This window comes from Larus michahellis, chromosome 4 (assembly GCF_964199755.1).
Source record: "Larus michahellis chromosome 4, bLarMic1.1, whole genome shotgun sequence".
NCBI lineage: Eukaryota > Metazoa > Chordata > Aves > Charadriiformes > Laridae > Larus > Larus michahellis.
This window is the reverse complement of record NC_133899.1, coordinates 41960408-41988352: the sequence shown is the minus strand read 5'-3', so window position 1 is coordinate 41988352 and position 27945 is coordinate 41960408. Positions and strand designations below refer to the sequence as shown.

The 27945-nt window shown below is 46.7% G+C and overlaps 2 protein-coding genes and 1 non-coding gene across 17 annotated transcripts in view; 2 read left to right on the top strand and 1 right to left on the bottom strand.

Annotated features, from left to right (window-relative positions):
- Window positions 1-6: 6 nt before the first annotated feature.
- Window positions 7-11330, bottom strand: TBPL2 (TATA-box binding protein like 2). Of its 2 annotated transcripts, none has more exons than XM_074582416.1 (7): window positions 11225-11330; window positions 7870-8276; window positions 6766-6853; window positions 6041-6132; window positions 4984-5151; window positions 3316-3410; window positions 7-1555 (listed from the first exon to the last, which is right to left on the bottom strand). In XM_074582416.1, the coding sequence occupies exons 1-7, from the start codon at window positions 11273-11275 to the stop codon at window positions 1476-1478; spliced, it is 981 nt and encodes a 326-aa protein (XP_074438517.1). In that variant the 5' UTR covers window positions 11276-11330; the 3' UTR covers window positions 7-1475. The 2 variants fall into 2 exon arrangements, with proteins under 2 accessions (XP_074438517.1, XP_074438518.1); XM_074582417.1 differs by having other exon boundaries at window positions 3316-3374.
- TRNAG-UCC (transfer RNA glycine (anticodon UCC)) lies at window positions 11120-11191 on the top strand. Its single transcript has one exon. It is a non-coding gene; the product is annotated as a tRNA-Gly (tRNA).
- A 12928-nt stretch (window positions 11331-24258) lies between the features above and the next one.
- KTN1 (kinectin 1) overlaps window positions 24259-27945 on the top strand; it is a 77346-nt gene continuing 73659 nt past the window's right edge. For 11 of the 14 annotated variants that reach the window (XM_074584236.1, XM_074584243.1, XM_074584231.1 and 8 more), the window contains exon 1: window positions 24259-24614. The gene's annotated coding sequence lies outside the window, so the exon portion shown is untranslated. The remainder of the gene's footprint in view (window positions 24615-27945) is intronic. The other 3 variants (XM_074584240.1, XM_074584241.1, XM_074584235.1) reach the window with 1 other exon arrangement.

Here is a 27945-nt window from a genome sequence, read left to right as displayed (position 1 = left end):
AACTGATAACATAGTTAAGACCAGTTTATCATAAGGAAGTGCATGAAGTTTTTCAAACTTTTTTTCCAGAGCAGCAGACAGACAGTTATAAAAGCACTTGAGACATATTACAGGCACAAAAGTTGAAATGACATCCTCACTGAATCAGAAGTAAACTTAATGACAGCAAAACCAAGCCCAACAAGACTATGACAACCTGTCCTGTATTAAGCCATTGCCCATGTTGTGTATTTCCATCAAGGACAGAGGTAGCTTATGGCCAGCTAGCCTTTTTTTTTTTTTACTTGCACTTAAGTCATCTAACAGCAACCTCTAGTGGCTCAGGGATTTTCCTGACAAATCTGTTCCATCTTCAGGAGGAAATGAGGAGAGGACACAGAACAAACCCCAGCAGCACCAAAGCCCTGTTCTGGAAGAGACAGTTGCTTCCAGGGAATCATAGAAGGTACCAGGACAGTCAAGGGATAGTTTTTGCACTGTTCCCTGTTACGTCACCAGGGTGGGCATGACACCTTTTGCAAAGGAAGCCTTGAGTTCACTTGGAGATAAAGAACCCCATTGCTTTGGCTGCAAAATTGCCAAGTTTTATGTAGTGCCATTGGCTGAGCTCTGCTTAAGTAATACAGATAATTAAGCCTTGAGCATCCAAGACTCTTTGTATTTTCCTCAAGTCTATTTTAAAGGCAGCTCCGAACCAACACGCTTTTGTCTCAGCCAAGCTACAAACTCCCATCATCTGAGGGGACTTAGATAGAATATAGCAATAGAAGTGGGTACCATCTTGTTAAGATCTAATTTATGTCATGACAAATTAGATAATTTGCTTAGTTACCCCTCCACCCACAGAATTTCTAGGTATGTTCCAGCACTGTCAGGGGCCTTGAATGTCTTCTCTGTAGAAGGAGTACCAACATTCTAACACGTAAGAGTTTATCCAACCGGTAGGATCAGAGGGATTCATCAGATTCCTCTGCAGTCACTGTCTTCAAAACACTGAAATCCACAGCTGGATTTTGCAAGCTATATTGTAGACAAAAATATATTTTGAGTTTAAACATGAAAATACAACACCACAGGAGCTAGGTTTTGGTACACTTAAAGCTGAGGATTTTGATAAAGCTAGTCTGAAGTGCAGTGTTGATTCACCTGTTCAACAGGGGAAGAGACACACACTGTTTCTGTTACAAAATACTTAAGTGTCACCTTAATACGCATTCTATTAAAAGTACATTCATTTGGCAAATTTTTCAGCTTGACAGGAGTTGTCAGAACTCAAGTGGATTACAGGCAGCTAATCTAAAAGCTAAAAACCATTTCACAAACTATAGAAAGGCATCGGCATTTATAGCATTCAGAATAGCATCATTCACTTAGTAATCCACAGCGGTGCAATTGGGTCCAGGAATACCCTTGCTTGCATTCCATACACAGTAATACAAACTCATGTATTATTCTTAGTTGCTTTATGGGCCGTGTTATGATGCCTTCTTGAAACCTTTTAGAATGGGGTAGATGTTCTCAAATGCCTCATAGATTTCGGAACGCTCTTTTGCTCCTAGAAAGACATTTAGGAAAAAACAGGTTTAAGAATTAGGAGAGTGTTGAGAATAACTGAATGCAACAAGCCTAATGATAAAATTACAAACCATGAAGAAACACAGGAGTTTAAGAGGAGCTTACTATTGGTTTAAGGCAGAATTTCTATCATACTTCTGCCACCTCACAAAGAACAATTTCTAGCCTGTTTTGCTTTAAGACTAGACAAGTTTTGCTTAATCTGTGGAACCAACAGGAGTTGGCTACTCTTGACAGGTGAAAAAGCACTGGCTTTGAAAAGAAAAAAAACCACAAAACAAGGCAACTGAGAACCATGGTGTTACCTGCTTAACAGTAACAGCGCTGCCTGTTGATAAAGTGGAAAGATAGAAACAAGAAGTGAAGGGCATTTATTCCAATACATCCAAGTTGATCTACAGTTTGAGAACTCCCCTTCTCTGGTTCTGAGAAGCTTTTTTATTTTTAAGCTTTGTTAGGTCATCTGCAATTTCAAAGACAGCCTTTTCCACTTTACTGCAAGCAAATCTTTAATACCGAGTCTTGTATGCTGTGTTGCACTAGGCAGGACTGTTCCTTCACAGTGACACTACTCTGCCATGCTAGTGCAACAAACATTAGTTACAAAAACCAGAATTTAAATGAACTAGCAGTAGGATTAAGTGGCACTCAGGAAGAATGCCTAAACCTTTTCCTCAGAACACACTTGGACATGACTAATTCATGTGCATTACTACAACTTTTACTTTCAAAAAATAAAGTTACTTTCAAGTTTCTTTCCTGATGAGGGGAAAAATAAAACAACTTATGCAGCTCAGCAAATTCAGTTTTGTCATTGCAGTTGGGCGCAGTGTTCACAGACAAGGACTTACCTTAGTGCTTTTGGGCCTGCTGCACACTCAAGGGTATTGCAATTAGTGTACCCAAAAATGCAACTGTCAGTGGAATAGAACTGGTCAGTATGATTTTACTGGACCCAAGAAGGTGGGAAGCATTTAAGTTTGTGCTGAGTGCCCCACTCTTCAGTTAGCTGAGCTCATTTGTGATGCGTGAGAATTTCTGGCTAAAGGCAGGCGCTTCTCTTCTGTCTTTCACATACCTCAAAGCTGTGTTGTGAATATACATACAGCATTCAGGTCCTCTGGGAACAAGTACCATTTATCTTTCAGTACATCTGAATAAAAGTATTTTCATGATCTTTACAAAAGAGTGTGTTAGGAAATTAACCTTTTTTGCATGGGATCTGAGGTACCAATATCTCCTGAGCACACTTAGCAAGCCTTTTGCCTCGTGAGTGTTTTGCCAAACAGTCTGGAACAAGTTCTTAGATCTCCACCCTTTCCTCTAATAATCCCTACTAAATGTTGTCAGTGAAGTGTTTTAAGAAGTTTGCTTCCTGTCCAAGCAATTTTAAATTGCTTATTGTGGTATTCATCTTTAAGTGATTGAGTAGTTACTAGCATGTCAGCATCCTGTTGGGATTCTGCAGATAGACACATGGCATTATGCTTTAAATAAGATAAAGATATTAAAGTTTAACAACATGGAAGTCTGAGACACTATATGAAGCACTATGAGATTCTAGTGCAACAATACTGACACTTATCTGCAGAAAACACAGACAAGCAGCAGTAGGCATTACAAAGATTGCCGAGTGGCTTTACTGTGGCACAATACTAGTTTAGCTAATGTTCAGTTTAAATGCTTTCACGGAAGATGTGGTAGCACTTGATTACAAATGTACAGAGGGAGACCACTTACCAGTCAGTACAACTTTTCCAGACACAAAGATAAGCAGCACTATCCTTGGTTTGACCATCCTATAAATAAGGCCAGGAAATAGTTCAGGTTCATAGCTGTTTCAAAGCAAGCAGGTAAGATTAGTAGAATGCAAATACTGTTTCAGTGTTTCATGCATAAAGTGCTCTTTAATTATACTAACAATAGAGTAATTAAACACACAGATTTTAGCTAGCTACCCAGAGAAAGGCAGGTCAGGTTTTAGACATCAAGAGAAACATGGTAATCCCAGCTGGAGCTGGTAGGAGTTCTTCATGCTTACTTTTAAAGATTTCTGAGCCACTTCTGAGTGCTATTTTTCCGCAGCATTGAAACTATTATTGTAATCCCCAAACAGCACCCAAATCCTTCTTAGTCTGCAAAGAGCCCTTATCAGGAAACATCTTGTGCAACTAAGGCAAGATGACAGCCAAGTGAATCTTTAATATATATTTAGTCTGCAAATTAAATGCAAAATATTAGATGCAGTGCTAATAAAAGACACAACTGAATTTTGATTTTATCAGTGCTGAAGTCTTCGTCCTTTCCTCAGTGATGGCAATAACTAGTTAAGAACAAGCCCATCTCAAAGGCACAGCATGCCCATCAATAAATTGATTAATTAATCAGTTAAATTGACGGCTAGTAGGCATCCAGCGATATCCCAGAAACACACTATACTTTTGGTTCTGTATTTTGCAGTCTGGCTTCATGGCTGATGGTGAGAAACCTTATCCTTGCAGATCGGCATCTGGTTTGCCGGGAGTTAAGAGGCCGCTAAGTATTAAAGGTTCACAATGGAGCAAAGGCATAGACCAGGTTCAAGTAGCTTAAGAGCTGCTCCAATTAAACCTGAAGTACTTAATCGAGACTGGTTATTTTCCTGTGGAAAACTACAGTGAAGAAAAATACTCACTAAGGTTTGATATTGCACTTGGCAATAACAGGAGACTAGTAGAATTGTGATCACCAGCACTGCTTAGATTAAGGAAAAATCTCTGGTGCATGTTGCTGTTATGCAGCGACACTGAAGATAGTGTCAGCAATATTCACAGTTAAAGAAAACTTTTACAAAAGATAATATCTTCATTAACCAACTGAGCAAAGAACACAGGAGCTTCTTGCAGTTCTTCAGCCTTTCTTCTTAACCAGATCTGATTTACCCCAGAAGTGACTGAACACTCGTGTACTATGCTGTCAGTTGCAGGGTTTCTAAAGCCTGTGTTTATGGTGTCCCTGCAAGGGGAGAGCTGTGAACAACACACAGGAGGGCAATTTAGAAGAGCCCTTCACTGTTGAATTGTGTCAGTCGTGGTTTCAAGCATTGGAAGCTTTAGTGCTAGTTTGCTGTTCATCATCCTGGCAATTAAGCAGGGGGCTGTTTTGGCTTGTGCCCCACTCAGAACAGGAGTTATTGCAGAAAATAAACTTTACTATCTTTATTGTAACACATGGCATCTACAGCCACTTCACACTTGCTGAACCAGCAAGCACATTTTTTGCTCACCAAAAGACATCCTTGATATTCAGTGTCCAATTAATTATTACCCTGTTTTCCCAGGCTCATGCAGCCTCAGGATTGCGTCTATTTGCAGCTTACAAAGACACTGCTCCAAGTTGCATGGGGTTGTACCTCTAACTTCCACATACCTGCTGAACTGCTGGTGAGTGAGAACCAAGCCTTCCAGCCGGATGGGGAACCTCACGTCACAGCTCCCGACCATATTTTGTATCTTGAAGTCCAGGAACTTGGCAGGGAACCCAAGCTTCTGCACCACGCGTGCATACTTCCTGGCCGCAAGCCGTGATTGCTCTTCACTGAAGGAAGAGCAGAAGGGGAAAAACAGCTTTGATTAGTGCTCTCTTCTGCTCTCAAGCTGGAAGTTAGTTTGGAGCCACTACCATGCTAATTTGTCCTCCAGAAAAAGACCTGCTACTGCTCAAAATAGCAAGTCTCTCTCCCCAGAACTATTTCAGTGATCTAAAAGGGAAAAGGCACTTTGTCATTCACTTTCCTGTGGTCTATCTGAGCACACTGGAGCATGTTCTGTCACCCAGGAGTTTCCCCTCTCTTTAGGGGTTTCTCAGTTCCTTAAAACAGCTTCTCAGGGCTGATCCAAGAGGTAGACTGCAGACACCAGGACAATCGTCTAGCTAGTTTGGGATGGTGGTAGGGGTTGGAGAAGAGGTCTCGAGCTGTACATTTATGCATTCTCATTGGCAGTTTAGGGACATAAAAAAATAAAATCAAGGGAGCTGCTGAACCTAAGGAAAAGAGCTTCAAAGTACAGAAATAATCTTTGCTTTCCTCCAGTTCCCATTTTCTCGAGGCAGATGTGTTAACTAGTGAGCACAGACACTGAAGAGAGACTTGACAGACACAAGTTATGTCCTAACTCACTTTAAAGTCGGTGAGAAATGCAAATAACCCCTTAACAAGTCATGGCATTTTAGCAGCATTTCTGCTAGTGTCTGCTCAGCTCCATCTATATTCAGGGACAAAAGCACACAATTCAGTAATTACTAAACTGCCATCATGAAGAGAAAGCTAGACATTTTTTGATACCAGTGCTTCATTTTTTTCCCTTGCAATTATGACAGCCCTTTGCTAGATAATTTAAACAGGGTTTTCTGACATTCTTCATCAGAATATAGGCATAGCTGCAAGACCCAGACCTTTAGAGGGAAGGAAAAATAAAAAAGTTACCTTTTTGCTCCTGTGCAGACCATTTTTCCTGAACTGAAGATTAGGGCTGTTGTTCGTGGCTCCCTGATTCTCATGATCACAGCAGCAAACCTCTACAAATTCAAAGGAAGACCTCGCAGTCCAGCTGAGGAATTTAGCTGGTGCTGTATCACTGTTCATTCTTTCAAGAATTGTCACTTTCAAAGCTCAATACAGCATGCATTTGCTTTGCATAAGCGTTCATTTACCACCCTGAAGTTATTTTCCACCCACTTAGGACTATGGGGCTTAAAACTACAGTCACAGGACCTCTACCTCGTCCCTTACAGAAACCCAGTCTATTCCCAGTACGTTTCTGCAGTCTAGGCCACTTGTTAGAAGTGTCACATAATACCACTCTGACTCCAGTAATTCTCTTCAATTCAAACAGGAGTTTTAACCCCCCCAGTCAGGGCTGCTTGAGCCCTTTCAGCTGGAGGTAGCTGGCCCAGGTGGGAGGGTTCATCTAATTTCTTAAACAGCTTGGTAATTGCTAGGGTTTTATTCAAAGAAAAAATAAAATTCTTATGGTCCCCTGTGTTTCTTTTAATTTAACAGGCCCAAATTGCAGAATTTTATGACTTTCCCCTGTGGGTCAAACCAGTGCTATTAGAAGAGGGACAAAGCTCATGGTGAATTTGTATATTAGAATCCAGCAGCACCAAGAAAGGGGAGTTCAAGTAAAGCTTTGAGTCCTTAAGATTTACCTTTGGGTTATACTCTGCATTTCTGGCATGCAGAGCTATGTTCTTCAGATCTAGTTTACAAGCCAAGTTTACAGTCGACACTATATTCCTGAGGAATGAGAGGGGAATTTTGTTATTGCAAAAGCAATCCACTGCAGACCCAACCCCCAACATTATTAGCTTAATGAGAAGTCACACTCCAATTAATAATTGCCATCAACTAATTTCCTGCCTACCTCTTTCCCACTCTAGCATTAAGCTACTTCTGGCAAAACTTGAGTAATTCAATACCAAAATTACAGTTTCTCACAGGAGGAGATATAACAAGGTATGAAATTATTAGTCCCTGAGCACTAAATTTGTGTGTCTTCCAAGAACTACATCACTGAAGCCTTTCACAGCTTTGAATTGAGCCACTACTGAGTGTTTACAGAGTCCCTACAGCACTCTTGAAGTAGATAAGAGTATGTCATTCTCTACAGGTATAAACTACTCCATCATTGCTCTAGCCTAGACAGGACAAGATCTTTTAACAAGGCCAGAATTTCTCTCACTTCTTTTCATGCCCCTTTCCCTTGCTCAGTTCAGACTCTTTCTGTGCTCAGAAAAGCAGACTGACATCTTTAAACCTCTTTGAGTCTGCCATTATCCTTAACATTCTCCTTGCTGGAAGAAATCCTCCTTTTCAAGTATTTTTGTCATTTCGTCCTGTGGAATGAAGTAGCTAGCAGTACATACTCTATATAAATAGTTTGTACCAAACGTTTCTCCCATGGAGAGACTTCATCTTCTGTCTCCCAGAAGAAACTTTTCCCCCTTAACAAGCCAGAGGCATTTTGGGTACTCACTCAGCATGTTTATCAGGTCCACTCTCCCCCGTTTTGCTAAGCTGGGTGTTGTTCTGTGCCACTTTATGTTGCACAGGATCCAGTTGCCTTCCAATATTGGCAGTCCATTTGCTCCACCTCTCCTCAAAGAGGAACAGCTGCCCGTCTAGTCTTTTATGTGGCCTTACTTAAGGCCAAACCATGCTTGCCACATTCTTTGAGAATTCAGAGCATTACCTTGCAGTTTAAGCAAAACTATTACTATTATATATGCTACATATATAATACATTAACTCACTGTAACTGAGGAACTATGCCAGAGCTTTCCGATGCGGGTGTCACCGGGGTCATAGGAGTCATTGGTGTCAGAGGAGGACATGTGCCAGATGCTTCAGGGGACGGTTGAGTTGTATCTGGACATGACAAGCTGCTTTCATCCATGAAGATACCACTCTCCTCATTTCTTGATATTGACCCATCAAGCTCTTTTTGCATTTCATGGCCATCTTCAGATAAATTTTGTTCTTTGTTATCTTGGGTAATATCTGGAAGAAAGCTGAGGTCCACAGAGGAGAAGTCTGTAGGAAGTTCTTTGGGCTGATTAAGTTGAGAACCAAACAACACATCTTCAGTTGTTTGAATTGGAAGGTCTACATCATAAGGGCTCATGGGAGAAAACAGCTGAGGACTAGTAGAAAGGTCATCCTGGAATTAAGAAAAAGTGTCATTAAGGATCTTGTATTAAAACATTTACTTTAACTGTGATACTACATTAGGATTAATCTTCAATGTGGAAGTTTCAATCTTTCCCCCTCCCCCTCCATACATATTATAGCAAAGAATAGTCTTAAGATTTGAAAGTGCATCCTCTGCTTGTCTGTCAGCATATAAAAATCCAGATAACTTCTATAGTAGAAATATGCATTTTCCCCCCACACCTCAGAGGCAGTCTGGAGTACTCCTGTAATACCACAAACAGCGAAATACTGTGAACCTTCCGCAGTGACTGGAGGAACAATGCTGGCCCTTTGCCCTTCACAGCCATTGTCGTGCCTCAGTTACACACGTAACCAACATAATTGCTCGTGAGTTTTTCCAAGGAAGACAGCTGGCATTTTCTGGTGGATTTAGCTCCCACTCACTATATGACTAGCTCCTCTCCCTGCTACCAGGAGACAGTGTCAGTGTTGTGTTGGATTTGTGCAACAGAGGGCAGCAGCTCACAGAATCCCGAGCAGTTTATTCTTTTCAGCTGCTGGAGGTCACCAGCTTAATTTAAGTGAGACAGAGTCAGCAAATCCAGCATCCATTCCCAGATCAAGCATGCGACATATCTGCAAGCAAGGTCCTGCATACTAATATCCTTCTTTATCAGCTGTTTATTATTAAAAGCTATTTAAAAGGCATCGTAATATGATGAGGCAAGAGTTTAGGGAAGGATTTATTCCCTTCTCCATTAGGGCATAAACCTCTAGTTAGTAGAGAGCTTCTTCCCAGAAGGCGGTTTCTGCCAACGCCCACAGCAGGTGACAGCTTGGACTACATGATCCATACAAGGGGTTTTGTGTTCATTTAGGCATTTTTGGGCTGGAGAGCCAAAAGGACTTGAGAAGTCCGAGCACAAATCAGAACAGGGAACCATGCACAAGACTGAGGCCCTGGAGTTGGCAGCTCCTGCCCGAGCTCCAGCGGGAGCAGGGTTTCCAGATCAATGCTTTCCAGCCCTGAGCCAGGGCTGCTCTGTGTTCTGCGCTAATCAGCTCACTTAGCAATGCAGCCATGCACACAGGCAGATCTCTGCTCCTACTTACTCTGCAGTATATTTGCCTGGAGACACTTCAAAAACTCTTACTAAGTGACAAATCCTCCCAGAGAACCCTTTCTAGCTTGAATAAGTTTATCTCTGAAAGCATCATGAACACCTAAGTTCAAAATTGTTTCCAAAACTGACTTATAGGTGCAGAGCCCCATATGAGATCGGCTGGGGCAGGGTGCTACTGAATAAGACTGGGTACTGCTTAACCCCTTGGCTCTTTGGAAGGCAGGATCCAAGAGCACTGTCTGAGAATTAAGAGGTCAGATACAAAGGTATTAGCAGTTACAAATAACAATATACTATGGAATAACTAAAATACATCTGTTTTAAACAGATATTTTTCAAGTTTGCAACAGAGGAAGGCAGGCACAGTCTCTGCAAGACCTCCGGTGGGCTAAGGCTTAGCTGTACAGGAGCTAATTTTTGTATTAATTATGATGCAGAGAAAATGGTACAAAAAAGCCGCATCACTGCGAGCCTGTAGGACCGCTCACACATCATGCTAAGGGGCATCAGAGAGTGCAATATATATAACAGTCAAAACTCTCCCCCCCCCAGTTTGTGGCACAGCTTAAAGGAAGAAGCTGATGGACAAATGAGTGGTATATGAGGCTGGAAGTATTAAACAGCTGTAAAACAAGTAAAAAAAAGTAACAGAAAGGGAACCGCATAGAGTAGGTAGAAACAGAAAGCAGATCTTCTTTTCTTATCAGGTTTACATATAACTAGTTTGGAATAAAGCCCTTACAGGGTTAAGCGCTGGGGGAAATTGCCTTCTTAGGCAGATGCTCAGAGGCTGTGAAAGGGGGCACAAGACCATGTTTATATTGGGCTGACTGCCAGGGGTTATTGCTATAGACTCGAGGTTAATTAACTTCACTGAAGGCCCCATCAACAGCATAGCTTTGGACATCTCCCAGCAGCTCCAGCAAGGAGATTTCACACATAGATCCTGCTTGAGATCACTAAGTTTGGGGCAGCTTGAGGGGAAACAGCCATTTTCACTTCCACTGGAGTAATTCCTGCAACCCAGGTACACATAAATCAAATCCAGCTGCTTTAAACAACTGGCTTGGATTTTTTTTTTCCTTTCTGCAGTGATATCTCACAAATCTGCTATTATCAAGTATCCCAGCAAGTCTGAAACACAAAAAGCTCTGTAGCATTTGTAAAACCCTGGTTATACCTCATCACATTATATACTTTATGTGGCCATATTCTGAGGGCTTTACTAAATGTCTCTGGATTTAAGCAGCCCATTTTCTGAGCTGAAAAAGTAGTTTACAACAGGATGCAGAAGAAGGAGTTGTGTTCCCTGGGTGAAGATGATGCCCAGCTGAGAAGCCCTGCCCTCTACTAGTTCCTCACCCTGTGGTCTCTCCAACCACCTGAGCCCAGGAAGACTATTCTAAATACCAGGAAAAAGAATTTTTTTGCAAGTATTTCCCAACCAGCATGAAGAGATCCAAGCCCCCTTCTCCCTCAGTACCAACACACCCCACTATGCAGGCTGTCCCTCGCAGAGAGCGAGTTTGAACACAAGCAGTGCTCCTCTCGCAGCACTTGAGGACAACCTCACCCAGCAGCTCTGGACCATTATAGCTCAGTAGCCCCCTACTCAGGGCCGGGCTGGAGATGGTAGCCAAGCCACCTGGGACACAAAAAATCCGCGGACGACAGAGCCCCGGGGCCACCGTACTTGAGACGCGGACGGAAAACGTCGTATAGCGCGGCGTTGGTGGTATAGTGGTGAGCATAGCTGCCTTCCAAGCAGTTGACCCGGGTTCGATTCCCGGCCAACGCAGCTTTTTCTTTCCCCCCCCCCCTCCCTTTTTACCTGCCCGCCGCAACGCTCCAGGTACTGCTCCAGCGGCGAGATACCATCCATGAGCACAAGCAACCCCCCGACACCCCCTCGGCCCCGCTTTTATCCCCGAGGGGGGCGGTACCGGGGGCAGGTGCAGCTCATCAGGGAGCGGAGCCCAGTGCAGCTGGTTTTAAATAGGCGAGGGCTGCGGGTCCCTCTGGGCTGCGATTTTTACCCCCATCAAACAGCCTCTAAGCCTTTCACCTGCCCTTGGCAGGGCTGTCCACAGGGATTTGCTCCATCCTGGGGGAAGCCTAGAGAAATCAGGGGGTTTTACCGGAGCCTACAAACATAAGCTGCTCCCCAAGCTCCCCTGAGCATGCTCCCTCCGCAGGGCTGCAGCTTAGACCTTGTGAACATAAAGCACCTCTAGCTGGTGCTTTGGAGCCAGCAAGTGTTAATGTGCCCTTAATTTCTCCCACCTGCCTCATCAAGTGCAATAAGGCACATCTGGTCCTTTGAGAGCAGCCCCAGTCCAAAATTATCAACCTCAAACTCAAGGCATTGCAATGAAATGGCCTAATCTCAGCTGGGCCACTGCTGCTAATGAGGCTAAGAGAGAGGAAGCCATTACTCCTTACAGTCCCTGCTGTCCTCCCCTTGCAGATGTTTTCCACGCTGCTGTCTCTGTTTCCACTCCCCGTGAGTGATGATTTAAGGCCATTCCCATCTCAAAACACTCATGTGTGGAGAGTCCAGGTGTGAGGCGGTGTGTTCCCAGGAGGGAGTTCGTGTTGTGCCGACGTAGCTCGGCTCGGGCGCTGCTTGACATGACACCAGTGGTTGCTGACTCGTTCCTTGTCTTCTGTCCTGTCACCGTGTGGTGATGGATGGATGGATAAATGGATGGATGGACGAGTTTCTGCAAAGGCACAGCTGGGGACATGTCCTTGTCCCTGTCTGGGCTGGTGGATGTGCTGACTGCCATGATCAATGTACCTGTTGCTCTGCTAGACAGGGCTTCGCTTTCCGCTATAAGATTTGCTTGCAAATAGGAGGGTGAGCTGAAAAAAACCCTTTGGAAGAATATGTCACAACCCAGGCATGCAGCAGGTCTTTGGGAGGTGCTGCCAGGCTCTTCTTGCTGCCTCAGAGGTGGCAAGGATTAGATTTGCATCCTTTATCCGTGGGGCAGAATGTACGTGGTTGAGGAGCATCCTTCCCTCCTCAGCGCAGCCTGCTGGGCTGGTTTCCTGGTATTTCTGGGACTCACCTTGCCCCAGCGCCTTACAGGTGCCAAATCCCCCCCAGCCCCAGAAAAATTCAGCCTACAGCAGGTTGATTTACATCATGCTGCCCATCCCCGAGCAGCCAGGAGGCAAGTCGAGCAGCAAAGAGAGGAGAAGATTCTCTGCTGGGTTGCAGCTTGAATTACAGAGGCTGGTGGAGCTAAGCTCGGACCAGTTCAGGTTGGTTAAAACTAACACGTCCTGTTTAGGGTTGGTGGGTGACTGGGAGGGTTGCAGACAGCTCCATGGCCTCAGCTGCTTTTGCCAGCACAATGGGATGGGGTACCAAGGGCTGTGGTGGGGGACCCTGATCCCACTGGCAGCAGCAAGCCCAGCCCTCGCAGGCTCCTTCATGACAGCGTGGGTCTGCGTTGCCCGCAGGAGTCACTGAATTCAGTGCAGGGATTGCACTGGATTCGTTTTGTCCTCGCAGGGACATCCCACAGAGACAGGAGATTGGTGCTCCCACAGTGTGTGAACGCTGTTGCTGTGCTTAAGTTGGGAAGCTGGAGTATTGTGGTGGTCACGGTGTTTCCCTGGTGTGGCCCTGCCTCTAGCACTGCAGCTTTAGTGCTATGAGTTTCCTTGACTAATTAATCTGTCATTGCGCTGCAGAATGCCCCTGGAAATGAGATAGGTTCATCCTGCAGCTCCTGGGGAATGATTTTTCTGCATTTTTTGAACCTGAGATGGAGAGGTCAAACCCTAGCGTTCAACTGAGAGAGGCTACATCAGAGATGAACATAAAATATAAATCTCTTAATATTGGTGTTGCTTCTTGTCTTGGATAGGGGCATCCTGCAAATGGCAGTGAGAAGCGATGTGATTTTGGGTAAGCCATGAAGTTTGGTGCCTCTTCTGTTAAATGTGTGTATGATTGTTTACCCATCTTGAGGCGGAGAAGAAGGGAAGATGTTTAGAAAGCTGCGAGACGATCAGAGGAGTCATGAGTCACATTGTGAGGGTGATTCAAGCTCTTGGGGTTGCTTTGACCTAGAGGAAGGGTCTGCTGGATGCTGCCCAAGGGAGGGGGGCCATGCTGTGCCTCGGGATGTCTCTGTGCTCGCAGCCTCCTCGAGGCCAGGCATCCACTCACGGAGGGTCAGTGAGTGGGGTGCCCAGTGATGGGGACCCCCAGTGAGCGGAGGTGCAGGTGGTGGGAGGTCCGGAGAGCGGCGATCCAGCGAGCAGGAGGCAATGAGTCCCTGGGCTTCCCCCTCCCTGAGTCTCCCAGTCTCTGGGTCTCCCCTTCTTAGTCATCAGAGGCATCATCCTCTCTGTGCTGCAAGGTAGCGTTCTTCCTTCCTTCTTCAGCAGGAGACTCTGACCACCGTCATCAGCTGGAAAGACGTTAATTTAAAATGTGTCACTTGGAACTCATGAGACTTATCTGCTGGGTTTCTGATCATCCAGGTCCAATAATATTAGAAAGGGCAACTAGTTTTCTTCCAGCTTAAAAAAGATCATTCCTATCTCAAGCTGCCTTCTTTTTTTTGGTTTTGGTTTTTTTTCTCCCTTTATTTTCAGATTTTAATTCCCTTTGGGAAGCAGCAGCCGCCCGGAGCCAGGCCGAGGTGACTCAGGAGCAGGAGTGCTTGGAACAGGGAAGGAGCCAGGCTCCCCCACAACACGCTGGAGGCAGCCACGACGCACGTCCCCAAGCGGCGGGAGCCAGTTACGGTGAATCATCACATAGTTACTGTAATGGTGAATTGTCATGAGTCTTAATTAGCAAATTGGTTAATTTTACTTAGAAAGTTGATGATTAGTACAGCAATAAGTGCTTTGTGCATTCTTTGTAAGCCATTCAATATCGGTCTTCCTTGGATAACTAATTGGAGAAGACTATTCCACAGAGCTTCTGCTGGCATTCCTGCATCGGTCTCTTAAACATTTCTGCAGCAGACATTCCTGCATTACCTGGATGCTGTAACCTGGTTATGGGACAGGACTGATCACAGGAGACTTCCAAAAACCTGGAAGGGACAAGGAGCAAGTCAGTAAGGAAGCTCTACCTGTTTTACTCATTAATGCTCTCACAGCTGCCTTCTATTCCAGCATGCTGTAAATGCCTTGCTGCTTGCTTTGAAGTTGGTTGTGCTGGTTTGGCTTTATCTTATCTTTTTCAGGAGCCAGTTTGAGAATTAAAAGCTCGTGATTGGCAACGTTCTGCTTTCTGCTTTCCTGAGCTTTATGCTAAACTCTTACAGTTGTAATTGTAGCTTGCATCTCCTGGTGCCCTCACTGCCTGCAGCATTAAAGCCCTGCCTTTGGAGGAGGTAGAGGAGCAACCGAGAGCAGGATCGTGTTCAAAGAAGAGTAATACATTATGCACAAGATGTCTTTTGAGCGCAGCACCTTCCAATTACCCCAGGCCTCTACGCTTCTCTGTCAACAGCAGAATCCAAGTCTTGTTGTGAAGGTGATTCCTTCTGTTGGTTTAGCCCTGTTTTGGTCCCTGTACCTTGATTCCCTTCTTGCCAGGGACGTAAAGAGAGGGAGGTGCTGAGGAGGACCCCCAAGGGAGGTCAGAGAGAGGAGCAGGTGAGCTGCAGAGAGGTCAGTGGGCTCTGCGGGAGCAAAGGACCTGCATGGAGCTGGCAAGGCTCTCGAGAAGCAGCTGCAGCCCAAAAGGCAACTTAGAGGTAGATACCGGAGTGCATTCGGTCTGACAAGTGTGACCATCACTCTCTCACGCTTACTTATCCCATAATACTCCGTTCTATACCTGTTCAATGCTTGTCAGCGTCAATAGATACTGGATTTATTGCTAGGGAAATAAAGAAGCCACCGTGACTACTCAATGAGTAATAGTGAGTAATTTGACTTTTAATTGACTTATTAAGTGTATCATCATTAGGTTATGCTGGTGTAAATACGAACAGAATCAGGTCCATTAGATTTGATATTTTGTTCCAGCTTGCCCCTGTGTAAGTCAGGAGTAACCCTCTTATGGGAGTGAGGTTACAGTGATTTGTTGGGTCAGAATGATTTAGTTTTCCAGTTTTTCTGGGTGATGGGAAGAAGGGCTGTAACTTCCCGTTTTCCCCCTAGTGCTGTGTTTCCCTCCCTGTATCGGCTGATGCAGCCCAGGTCGCACAGTGGTAAGACTGCCTCTTCTTTGTCCCAGTTAAACTGGGGCTCTCTTATTCCCTGGAGAGGACAGTTATAGGGGATTTGGGTACTCTTTGCAAACATTAGTGGACTCTCAGCATTTGTCTGCTAATGCATCCGCCTTCCATCCTTGCTGGCAGAGACCGGTGTGAGGTCAGTGCTCGGCAAGCATTGACTTCTGGACCAGGGAAGAAAGTCACTCCTGTCAGATGGAAAAGGGGTAGACTGGCTAGAAAAGAGCCATTTTTTTCTGGCTTCTACAGCCTTATTATGTGCAATGAAGACACTAACTGCCCCCATGTCAGAGAATTGCTGAGAACCAGACCCAGAGAGGATTGCCAAATCCTCCGCTGAATGCCAGAGGAAGCACTGTGAGTAAAAGCCATCTGTCTCAACTGAAAGGCTGAATGGTGACTTGAAAACTATACAGTTAACTTCATTTATTTTTCCTATCTATGCAAAGCAATGCACTGATTAAACGAAGGCGCTCTGTATGTTGTTTGCATAGAAATCCACTCGTCCTGGCCCAGTCGCGCCCTTAAGCCTTGTTCCGCGCTGTGGGGGAGAGCACATCGGTCTATTTTTATTTTTCATTCTATGTTGCATTTAAAATAGGGACAGAAAAGTGGGGGGAGTGTGTGTGTGGCTTTAAACATTGGCTGCCGCCTTAATTGCAACCTAGCAATTAATGGCTAGAGGCTTTCTTGGCCAGCTCCTCCATGAATGTCACACACACAAATATTTCTGACACCTGGGTTCAGAAATATTCTTCTGTGCTTTTTGTTAAGTCATCTTTCTAATTTTTGTGCCAAATGGTCTGCCTAAATTGAATTGCATTTAAATGAGGTGAGTGTGCGATGGATCATCTGACTGCTGCTCTTTGCCTCCAAGTTTTGTGACAAATTGCTCTTAATGCAAACACCGCGTCTCATATCTTGAACTTACTGCTGCAATTAAATACTGATCCTTTAAGCCTTATCTGGAAAAAACCAATATAGTAATAGCACTCGTGCGTGTTTGCACAGAAAAGCAGAGAGGTGTGCATATAGCAGATGCTAACGGACCTCTATTAATTTAGTTTACAGGGGTAGCAGTAACATTGGAGACACGAGCAATGACATTGGCATGTCTAGGACCTTCAGGGACAGCTCTCCAGGAATTAGAGCGTATACTGTGATGCCTTCACTGCTGTGTCAGCTGAACTGTGCCACCACTGGAGTTTTTATTAGCTTATTGCATAGCGGAGGACAACTAAATGCTCTGCAAATACAATGGGCCATGGAGGGTTCTGACCAGGCACTGAAATCCCCGTAAAACTTAGTTGTGTCTGAGTGATGAGCAAGATACAGTGACTGACACCGGAATGAGTCCGCGGGGTGCGCAGCTCGGTGGTTAGTCAGTCCTCATTACCTCTTTCTCCAATTAACGGCGAGCAAATCAGCGCTCCTGAGTCAACTCAGGAGAAACCAGACTTCCCCAAAATGCTGCCAGATGTCAGCAGAAGCTCCGATCTCCCCCCCCCCCCCCGCCATGACCTTTTGGTACTTTTAACACCCGTAATTAGCTGTAAGCACAGTCATGTTTCTGTCACTCAACCCTTCGCCCGTGGTCTGCCAGTAAAGGCAGAGAGTTTGGCCACGAGGAAGGAGGCCGCGCCCGGCCCGGCCGTCTTGGGCTCCTGCACTTCATCCCATTGCCATGCTTGTCCCAGCCAAGCAGGAATCCAGCCAGGGATCCCTGTCAGTACAGCCTCATCCCTCCATTTGGATCTTCTTTGCTCCTCCTCGCTGTCTTTGCAGTTTCTGTTTGTTATGGTTTGAAAAAACCCACAACAAATTATTGTCGTTTAGACGGTTATTCTCTCACCTGATCATTCCTCCCCACCCAGGATGGGGAACCGGGGAAAACAAGGAAACCCGAGGGTTGAAATATAAATAGATTTAATAGGATAAGTATAAATAATTAGCAATAATAATAAAGAACCAATACTGATCCTGATACCAATATGAAATATACAAGGATTATACCCAGCCCATTCCATCAGCGGGAAGCTGCACTCCCAGCAGGGACAGCCAATGTGGGACACTGTGAGCACTGTGTCTGGGGCTCCGGCACCGGGGCAAGGAGTTCTCAGGATGGCAGCCATCGAGGGAGAGACAGAGAGAGAGAGAGAACTCCTCAGCAAACTTTGTAATATCTATTTAATGTGACATTCATGGTATGAAACAATCCTGTTGGCAGCTTGGGGCAAGTGCCCGGGTCTTGCTCCTCCTTGTCCCTGCACCTGGTGAGCTTGAAAACACTGAGACCTTGAAACCCGCACAGCAGAGCTGGCTATAAAGTAAATATTTTCACCAATTCAGACACTGGAGTCTTCTAAAAATGCAGTTTTCCCTAGCATTAGAAGAGAAGTTAGTCCTGTTTGCTCAAACCAGTACACTGTTGTTAATAGGTTTTCCCTTAAACAGGTTATGGCATTACACTACGGATATCACGCTTTCTTATCTTCCTTATACCTTAGCTTTTATGGGCAGCGTATAGAAGTTACAGTGACTTAATTTTCTCCATACAATCCAAGATACTATAATGGAATGTTCTTATGTATTTTTGGTGTCTGCAGGCTGTGGAAGAAGATCACTTGTCACAGCGCCCGCCCTTAATGAAGGTGTCATTTTTTTCCTCATTTTTCTTTTCTTCAGTTCACTCATCTGCGACTTGTCAGAAATAATTAAATGCTGGGATTGCTTTGGCCTCCCTTCCATGGGCATTTACCCAACTCGTAAACACCAGAGTAGCTCCCCCGAACTCTGTTTCCACTCAGGCCATTTGACCGGGCTCAGGTGGGGTCGCTAAGGTTTGCTCGGAGGTGCTTTGAGGAAAATGTAGGAGCCCTGATGGGCATGTGTTTGGGACAGTTCTAGGTTGGACCTAAGCTGTTTTCTAAAACCCGAACCGCGTTGCTCAGATCCATCAGGTTTTACCCGTTAACATTAAAAATACTCAAATTTATCCCCAGGTATTTTGACAGTCCCCTTTACTCACAAATTGGCGTGGGCAAAGCTGCTGTGGAAAATAAATGAAGTGTGTGAGGACAGGCGGTTTAAAGGCGTTGAGGAATGCAGCTGGTTCAGACCTCTGACATCTCACTCCACTCTCACCTAATTTGTTAATGGGTATGTTTTTCCCTGTAGGACAATAACGCTTTTCTCTGTGACGTTTTATAAAGGACCTCCTAAACCTCCTTTTGTCCCTTTGGGTAAAATCAGTTGAATTGGCTTCTTTTTCTGTTTTCCCTAGAGAATCCGAGCTGGTTCTTAACCCTTTCTGTCCTCCAGGCCTTCTGAGCAGTATGATAGAAACCCTGAGATGTCTTACCAGGCTGGATACAACGCGGGCAGATGGTGGGTTTGTTAGGGAGACGCATGTTGCGATCTAAAAAAAAAAAAAAGGATATATGGGCGAAGAGAAGAATATTGGCTCATTTTTAAGTATGAGGGGCTAAAATAGCACCTTGCAGGGGGATGTACGGGGAGTTTGTGACACCACTGGAAATTCTCAATGGATCTCCTGGGGCACTGGCGATCCTTATGCTGTTCGCAGGACATCTCTCCTCAGACCCAAGGATTTGCAAATGTTTCCAAGTCTCCAGCCACCCTTGGGACGCAGGTGCCTGTCACCACCAGTGGTGGCAAACTGGGGACCGGAGAACAAAGATCCCCTCTGGTGTGACACTCGTTACAGCAGGCGGGCGGCTGCATCCCTTGTGTAGCCTCAGACAAAATACTTTAATATTAAACTTACTCCGCGGTGGCGTGAACAGCTGGGATGGCTCCTGTGCTCTTTGATTTACCTAGACAGGCTGCTTGTTTCCTTAGGAGTTTGTCACAGCCTGACACACGCCGTTCCCGTGATGCCTCACAGAGCTCCATCAGTGTCCTTCCCCGGCTGCGGGGGGAAAACGTGCGGAGCCAGCCTTGCCGGCTGCCTTGGCCATGGGATACCTTATCCTCCTGCTGACAGAGCCCTTGGAGCAGAAGGTATGTCTGACTTCCCATTCCTTTTTTTTCCCCCCCATCTCACTCCGTATCGTTTCTCTTTGCTCCCCATTTTCAGGCAAGTCACAGGTCTGTGCTCAGCAGGGGCATTGCGCTGGTGTTGCAAATGTTTTTTTTTTCAAAGGAAAAAAAAAATGTATATAACTAACAACTGGGTGCTATGAATGATGAAAAGGATTTAAACTGCCACTGTGATACCACACAGGGAGGGTTTTACAGGAGACAAGGCATTTTCTGTGTCATTCCTTCATTTGCTTTGCTTCATGATACCCGCCTCTCAGAAAAATCATCTTCCTCTAGGATGTTAGCAAAAAAAGAGGAAGAATATTTGAAACTTGCTTTGAAACAGTACTCCTACTGTGAATTCGAAACAAGGTTATTGTTGTGCTGCTCGGAAAGCTGCTTTTCTGCCTAGCTTCCCTGTGATCCCTTTAGCTCTATCTGATACTGAAGGCTTGAAATCTCCAGATTAGAAATTAAATTCCACCCCTGTGGCCCACGCCTGGTGACCCTCCGGAGTCACAGCGAATAAGTTTTCCTTTACAGCGAGCTCTTCCAGCGAAAGCTGTTGCGTTTCACTCAAGGTTGAACTCTTTTGGAGGAAAATATCATGAAAGCCTTGCGATACAGGCGGAAGAATAATTAGTGACTTGAAAACGAGGAGGGATTATTCAGACCACTGGTGGGCTCTGATATTGCAAGGATTTAGGTGCTGCTGCTACTTTGGGTATAAACCGCAACGTTTTGGGAGCAGGCATGTACGTGGCTTGGGTGTCTGGTACGGGACAGCAGCCTGGGGAGGGGAGGGAAGGAGTTTCCCACTGGGATTTCCCATGGGATTTCCATTTTTCATTGCAAACGTGAATGCTGAGAGCGACCAGTCCTAGGCCTGTGCTTGGAGGTGAGGACTGAAGAGCCCGAAGGGAAACTGTCAGAAACCATGATTTCAGTCTGATCGCTCTGGAAACGTCAGTCACTGGGATGGGCACTGGGTTGTCCAGGTGTCTTTAATTGTGCTGCTCTTATTTGGTCTTCTTTTGAACGTGATAGAATTGAACAGCAGAGTGTTAAACCCCCTATTTATTAGCTTATTATATAGGGGAGGACAACTAAATACTGTACTTTTCAGTGCTCTGTTATAATGGTGAAATCCAGAACTGGAAGGTGATTGTGGTTTATAAATACACTTTTTTTTTTTTTCAGTGAGCTCTGAAACAGCTTCTAACAATTCACTTTATTAGCTGGATTTTCAGCAGTACAAAATGTGACCGTGATCATCTCAGCTTAATTAAAAACATACATACGTTGTGACAGCACATGGATTATGTGCAAACTCGGATTAGCCTGATGGATTTTTATACTGGTCACATACAATGTCATGGTTTAGATTGTTGGTTTTTTATTATGAGCTTTTATTCTTCTTGCAAGAGTTTCCAGCGTCGTTTCTGCTGACGGATGCTGCTTAGGACAGATGTATTTTTATTCCCTTACATTTGGATTGAATCAACCGTCTTTTTCCATGTAGCTCAAGTTTCCGCAGTGGAATTACTCCTAGTTTACTGCTCTGAGAAGAAAATTGTAGTCATTTTTGTGACAACCTTTAGCAGCAGTTGAAATCTTTCTTGCACATGTGTGTGTGATCTATTAATTTCCATTTCCTACCAATTGTAAGGATTCATGCTTGTAAATACTATAAAAAATGGAAGGCAAGTAAAGAGAGACAGAGAGAAAATCCAGCATTTGGTCATTGTTTTTTTCCTAGCTGGAATCAGTGAGGTGTTGAAACCTGCAGGGCATTTCTTTCTGGCATTGATAAGCATCTCTCATGTTCTTATACAAAATGCTAAATTAACAATAATCAGCTTCCACGACTCCCAGCGCCGCTAAGTGCCTAGCGCGTGCCTTTCTCTCGGGTCTTCTCTCAATCTACACATCTGAAGGCTTTTTCCCTGCGATCTGAGAAAGCAAAATTCCTGACAAAACTAATGACTCAGGGGCTCCTGCGGCATTTTAAAACCTTTTCTTTTTTTTCCCCGAGAGTGGCTGCCTAACGCGACTGGGATTTCGGTGCCTGTTTGCATTATTTCCTCCCTGCAGTCGGGGATATTCAGCATCATTAGCCTGGCCGGCTGCGCTGCACAGCGGTGAGTTTTTCCACCGGGTTTCTCAGGCCACGTAATCTAGATGGTTTATTGCCTTACGTATTGGGCAGTGGTACACAACAGATTATTTAAAAGCGTTTTCAGGTCCTTGTATCACGCCTTATGCTGGGATTTTGCGGCAAATTTTGAAGGACTGGAAATTTCTGAGCTGTTCGTTCTCAGCGATATGTTCTCGGCTGAGACCCCTTCTGAGCATGCGGGGAAATTGCCTCCGAGTCCTGGGAAGTGGAGGAAAAGAAAAATCTTCTGGATTTCCACGCTCTGCTCTTCCATTCCTGCTTAGCTCCTGGCAGGAGGGGCAGCCCTGTCCCTCCTTCCCTGGCTCTTGGCCCCAGGTTTTCTCTCCCCATTGGCAGGAGCCCCCCATCCCCTATCTGTGCGGTGGCAAATCTGCTCCTGCTCCTGGGAAACAGCAATTTGGTTCTGATGCCAGCTGGAAAACTCTGCTGTGGACAAAAAGCAATTAAATGTGGGCAAAATGTGCTGCTGCTGAGCCCTGCCACAACCACTGCAGCTACCTCAGTGATTAATGTAAGTAAGATTTGGCCTTAAATTTGCACTTTGCAAGCGCAGGATGCGGATGCTGCCTTTGGCCGGCTCACGTGCTGCTCTCGGCAGCGCTCCTGAAAGAGCGGAGTCACTGGCCGGGAGATGCTGAGCGAGGGAAGCTCCGGAATGAAGCAGCAAAACACCACCTCGCCAGCTGATGGCCGGTCCCCGCATCCAAAGTGGCCACCTCCTACACATCTCCGTGGCCTTGCCTGCGGGCTTGCTCAGCCTGGCGTGCAAGGCACAGCTCCCACCAGCACCCACCTTGCTCCGCTGCCTTTGTTTGCTCCAGAGAGTTTGGAAAGGTGGCGGTGGCCTGGAGCAGGGTGACACACGTGGCTGGCGAAGAGGGTGATGATGAGCCCTTAGCACAGCTCGATGCAAATCCATCTTTGATACCAAACGCTGCGGAGCGGTTGATCTCTCAAAGGTGCTTTGGGACAAATAAATGGTTGGCTCTGAGCTCTGGTGCTCGGAGACACCCGGAGGCTGTAGAAATGCCGGGAGGGTGCGTGAAAAGCCCTGGGGTGATGCCAACCTCCCCACTTCGCTGGGATAACTCCCTTTTTCCAACTGTTTCCCCGTTGCAGAGTCCTGGGGATGCTGGTCCTGATGGGCGCTGGCACTGACGCGCAGCTGCCGCTGGCTCAGCTGTCCTTGTCACTGCTCCTGCTGCCAAAAAAAAGGTTGCATTTTCTTGCGCACAGGAGTTTGCTTTTTCCCATCAATGTTTGGGACTCTGGGAAGCTGAGAGTTAATGTCAGTCCCCCAGTGATGGAGCCGGACGGGTACCCTTGGTGGCTTCTTGTGCTGTTTGGCTGTCCCCGAGGAACTGTGTGACAGAGCATCACTTTCCACCCCCGTGGGCACCCGCAGATCCATGGCTGGCCGCTGATCTCATGCGCAAACTGTTTGAGGTGAAAGAAATTTGCCCCGCCAGCACTTCGGGAAGGGTCCATGTCAGAGGGAAGAAAGAGTCAGAGCTTTAAGAAGTCAGAGCTGAAAAATCCAGTTAAGCTCCCCCCAGTTGCAGACTGGGGACGTTCCATGCTGCAGATCCGGGCAGTTTTAAGGCAATTAAGGGAAATTTAGTGGCAACAACCCCTGTTTCTTGTCGTGCAGGGTATCCTTCATGTCCTGGGGGAGGCAGTGGGATCCCCACAGCTGCCCGCCAGCTTCTGGAAGGGAGATGGAGAAGGATGAGGTGGGAGTTGGATGGCACTGGGGGGTTAATTAGGGAGTGTGGGGGGGTCCCCATGTGTGGGTGGGGGGATCCCTATGCATGGAAGTCTGGGTAGCGGGATCGATTCCTGGGGGAGGTGGTACCCATGCAGGGATGGGGAGATCCCTGGGGATTCCTGCATGGGGGAGGTCCTTGGTAGGGGGTTGGGGGGGAATTCCCATGCGTGCGTGGGATCTGGGTGGGTGATCCATGGGTGGGGAGATCCCTGGGGATACCTGTGTGGGTGCGTGAGACTCCCAAATAGGTGAGGGGGCCCTGCGCGGGGGGTGGGTGTCTGGGATCCCTGCGGGGGCTGTGGAGGTCTGGGGGGTGGGATCCCTGCTTGTGGGGGGGTCTGAGTGGGTGATCCCTGTCCATGGGTGGGGAGATCCCAGGGGATACCCGTGTGGGTGGGTGAGCCTCATGAATAGGTGAGAGGTCCCTGTGTACGTGTGTGTGTGGGTGTCGGGGAATCTCTGCGTGGGGGCGGTCAGCGGGGTGGGATCCCCAAAGGGAGGGATATCGGGGAGGTGGGATCCTGGCGTGGAGGGGATCTGGGGGGTGAGATACCCCAGTGGGGGGAGTCTGGGAGGTCGAATCCCTGCGTGAGAAGGGGTCTGGGAGGTGGGATTCCCGCGTGGGGGGTGTGCGTGTCTGTGGGGCGATCCCCCGTGCACAAGGGAAGGCTCCGGACGGATGTCCTCACACGCGTGGGACACCCGGGTGGGAGGAGGCGCGGGTGGGCCATACCCCGCCTCCAGGGCTGGGCTCCCCCGGCCCGGGTGGGCTCGGGACCGCCGCGGAAGGGGGGAATCCTCACCGGGAAGGGCGTCGGCATCGGCGGCGTCGCGCCTTTAACGGGGCGGGGGGGCCGGCAGACGCGGCGGACGTGCGGTGCCGCCTCCTCCCGCCCTCCCTTCTCTTCCTGCCCGCCAGCGCCGCGCAGGCACCGGCTCGCTGCCGCCGCTCCTCCGTCCCCTTCGTCCCGCTCCGCCCGGCCCGGCCCGCCTCGGCCCGCCGCGCCTGACGGTGAGTGAGTCCCGCCCGGGGAAGCCCCCGGTCCGGCGGCGCGGAGAGAGGAGGCCGGGGCCTCCCCGCGGCCTGCCCGGCGAGGGCCGGCGGCACTAGGCCTCGGCGTGGTCGGGGCGCAGGTGGGCGGCGGGGCGGGCCCCGGGGCTGCGGCCCGGCTGGCGGGTTGTGGCTGGGCGGCCCCCGCCGGCTCTCCCGGGGCCAGCCTGAGGGGGGAAGGCCTAGGGAGTCTGAGGGGGAGGAAGCCGGTCCCACCCGCGGCCGTGGGGCGGCCGCTGCTGTGGGGCCGTCGGTGCCTCCCCAGCGCATCTCCCGGTCACCTTCCCGAAGCCAGGTTAACCGTTAAAAACGGGGAAAAAACCTAAGACAGCCCGATGTATCGGTCGTTTTCTGCGGGGCTGTGTCGCAACCTGCCCCCTGCCAGAGGAACCCACCTGTGCGGGGCGCCTTAGTCAAAATTTACCCCCAAAATCTGATTTTTATAAGAATTCCCTGTGGGCGTCAGCGTGGACTGAATGCTGCAGTGCCCGGCTGGCCTTGCCAACTTCAGTGAAACGTTGCTTTTTGCCAGGTATAAAATAGCCGGGCCCGTTTTGTGTTCCTCCGGTGGTGGTATCTGCACACAGGAGGGTATACTGCTTTTTTCCCCGTGTTCATAGGCTGCATTTGGCAGGGGGATTTTATTTTTCAAAGTCGCCTGTGCCCTCCGATACAGGGGAAAAAACAAGAAAGGGGGGGAAGAATAGTGGGGGAGGAAAAGTTAAGGTGGCAAAACTACATCTTTTGTACCCGACCAATTCCAATTGATGAAGCATTTTAACTAAGTAGGTGGTTATAAGAGTAATGTAGCATAGCATCTTTTCTGCATTAGGCAGTGCCAAATGCTGATTTCTAGTAAATGTGTGTGCTTAAGGCTTATCAGTTCATAACCTTTTTTTCCCAAAGGCTCTTCTGTGTGTTTTGATAGCTGTTAGAAAAACTCGAAGGTGGTGATTTCTTGCTGTGTGGAAGTGAGTTGTGGAAGAAGAGCTGGGCTGATGCTCTGCTGTAGTCCTGTTTAAAATTCTTTCTCTCTTCTTTAATGTTTCTATTGCTGCCTCTGTCCAACAACACACATGCCGTATTTAGCAGATGTAACTGACAAGTTCTATTTAACATCTCTTTACATATGACAAGGCAGAAATCCCTCACAGGAAAGTTGGAATTGATGGCTGTGAAAGTTAAAAGGGGATTCAGTTCCCACGTTCCACTTTCTTTCACGTATTTTTCTTGCCCGTTCTCTTGGTGGATCACTCATGTCCTCCTCTTTGGTTTGGGCTGGAAGCATTTCTCTGCCTCGTGGACCTCTTCCCTATAACTGCACTGTAATTTCTGTCTGCGAACAGGCTATGCAACTCGCTTTACCACATATTTTTTCTCTTGCCTCATATGCTGATGCTGCTTTCTGCATACTGTGATTAAAATAACTTTTGTGTGTAACTGCAGCAGGGAAAGGTTGGGGTTTGGATGGAAACACTAATTCTCTGTTAGAGTTATTACCAAATGGCTTTTTTGTTAGATTTGTGTTTTTTTTTTCACCCCCTTTATCTAGGTAGTCTCAAGAAGGTGCTTTCTGCTCTCAGGAACAGCAGCAGTAGAATAGGAGGAACACAACTGGTTTTTAATTTGATCCTTTATCCCTCGCTGCCATAAAACCCCTATTACAGATAACTTAGTTGGCCGACTACTGTGTTTTTGAAACCCCTTGAAGAAAAGGGAGAGGCTTGCTCAAGCCTGTATAAAACTGTGGTGTTTGTTATTGAAGTAAGCCATGTACCAGCTTTCCTTTGCATCATCCGCTCTTACTGCTGGGGATTAGATGGTTATGGCTCAAAAGTGTCTAATCATTGCTTGGTCATTGGCACTGTGAACCCAGGGTTAACAAAATGCTTCAGAAACTGAAATTCCCCTGTGAATTTCAGGGGGTGATGGGTATAGATTAAATATGTTTTTGGCCAAGACCCTTAAGCATAAGGACACGGGTGGAGAGGACGTGTTTTATTTTAAGCATCGAACTTCGTTGCTCCTAATCCCTTCCCTCGCGGCTGCCAAGACACCCACCTCTCACCATTGACTTCTCGAGAGCTTCAGCTCCCAAGTTTAGTTCCCTGATCATACCCCAGTGACGTGTCTGAGTAAATAGCGTGAATACCGCCCGTGCCGTCGCGGAGGGGTGGGAAGAAGCAGAAGACAGGAGGGTAATTCTTCATTCCCATTCCCACTGTCTGCTCCAAAAGCCGTGGCAGCAAGCGGGCCCATAAGAACCCGAGAGCAGAAGAGAGCCCCCGATCAAGTTTAGTTTTCCCCGTTTATAGCACCCATCCGTGCCATAGGTGCCTTTCTTAACATAACTGCTTTTAAGGTAAAACTTGATTGGTTTATTCTTCGTCCCCATCCCTGTGGGAAAGCTGTTGGAGACCCTCCTCTAAGTCTCTGAGCATTTGCTGAATTTCCATCCTCACGGTGTTTATGGCTGGTTCGTATAATTTGTTTTTCTTCTAGTGTTGCTGTTTGGTTTAAATAGTTCTTTTCCCTCCCTGATGTAATTAGAGGGAGCAATCAGATCCCCTCTTGACCACTTGTTTTGATAGGTTAAACAAGTCAGAGTGTTTAAGTCTCCTCCTGTTGGTCTCTTGTCAATATTCTCGGGGTTTCCTTGTCAGTAAAAACCTCTTGCCGTTACCCATCAAAACCTTTTTAATATAAAGGGAATTTTATGCATCCGTGTTTAGCTCTTAAACTTCCTGCTCTGTGTTGGCAAAACAGTAGGATTGGACTATTAAAGAAAAAAAAAAAAAGAATATTTTTGGGGGGCCTACCCACTGCACTGAGCTCTCAAACTTTTTGACGTTCCTTGGGTGATCACTTTAGGCTAATGAGACAGGGAGTTGCTGGGCTAAATCTGTCCCAGACAAATCACTTCTTGTTAATGACTGTGCATAAACTACAGAGATGATAGATTGGAGAACTACCAGCTCATGACTCTTAGGAATCTGTTTCTCCTCTCATCATTATACAAGATGTCCAAGCAAAGAAAACACATAATGCCTTTTAAAAAATAGTATTTATTTATATTTTGAGAAACGTGAAAGCTTCTTCCTGTTCGCATGCCTGAACTACAGCTGGTTGCAGGAGAGGGGGTACTTCTGAGCTTTGAAATCTTCACATTTCCTGCCAGAATGGAGCCTTTAAAGTAATTTCTTGCAATATGGACTTGTTGGCGCTTTTTCCAGGCTGATGCCTGTGGTCTGTAGTTTGGGAATGCATCTGTGCCCGCTGGTGTGGGCGCTGC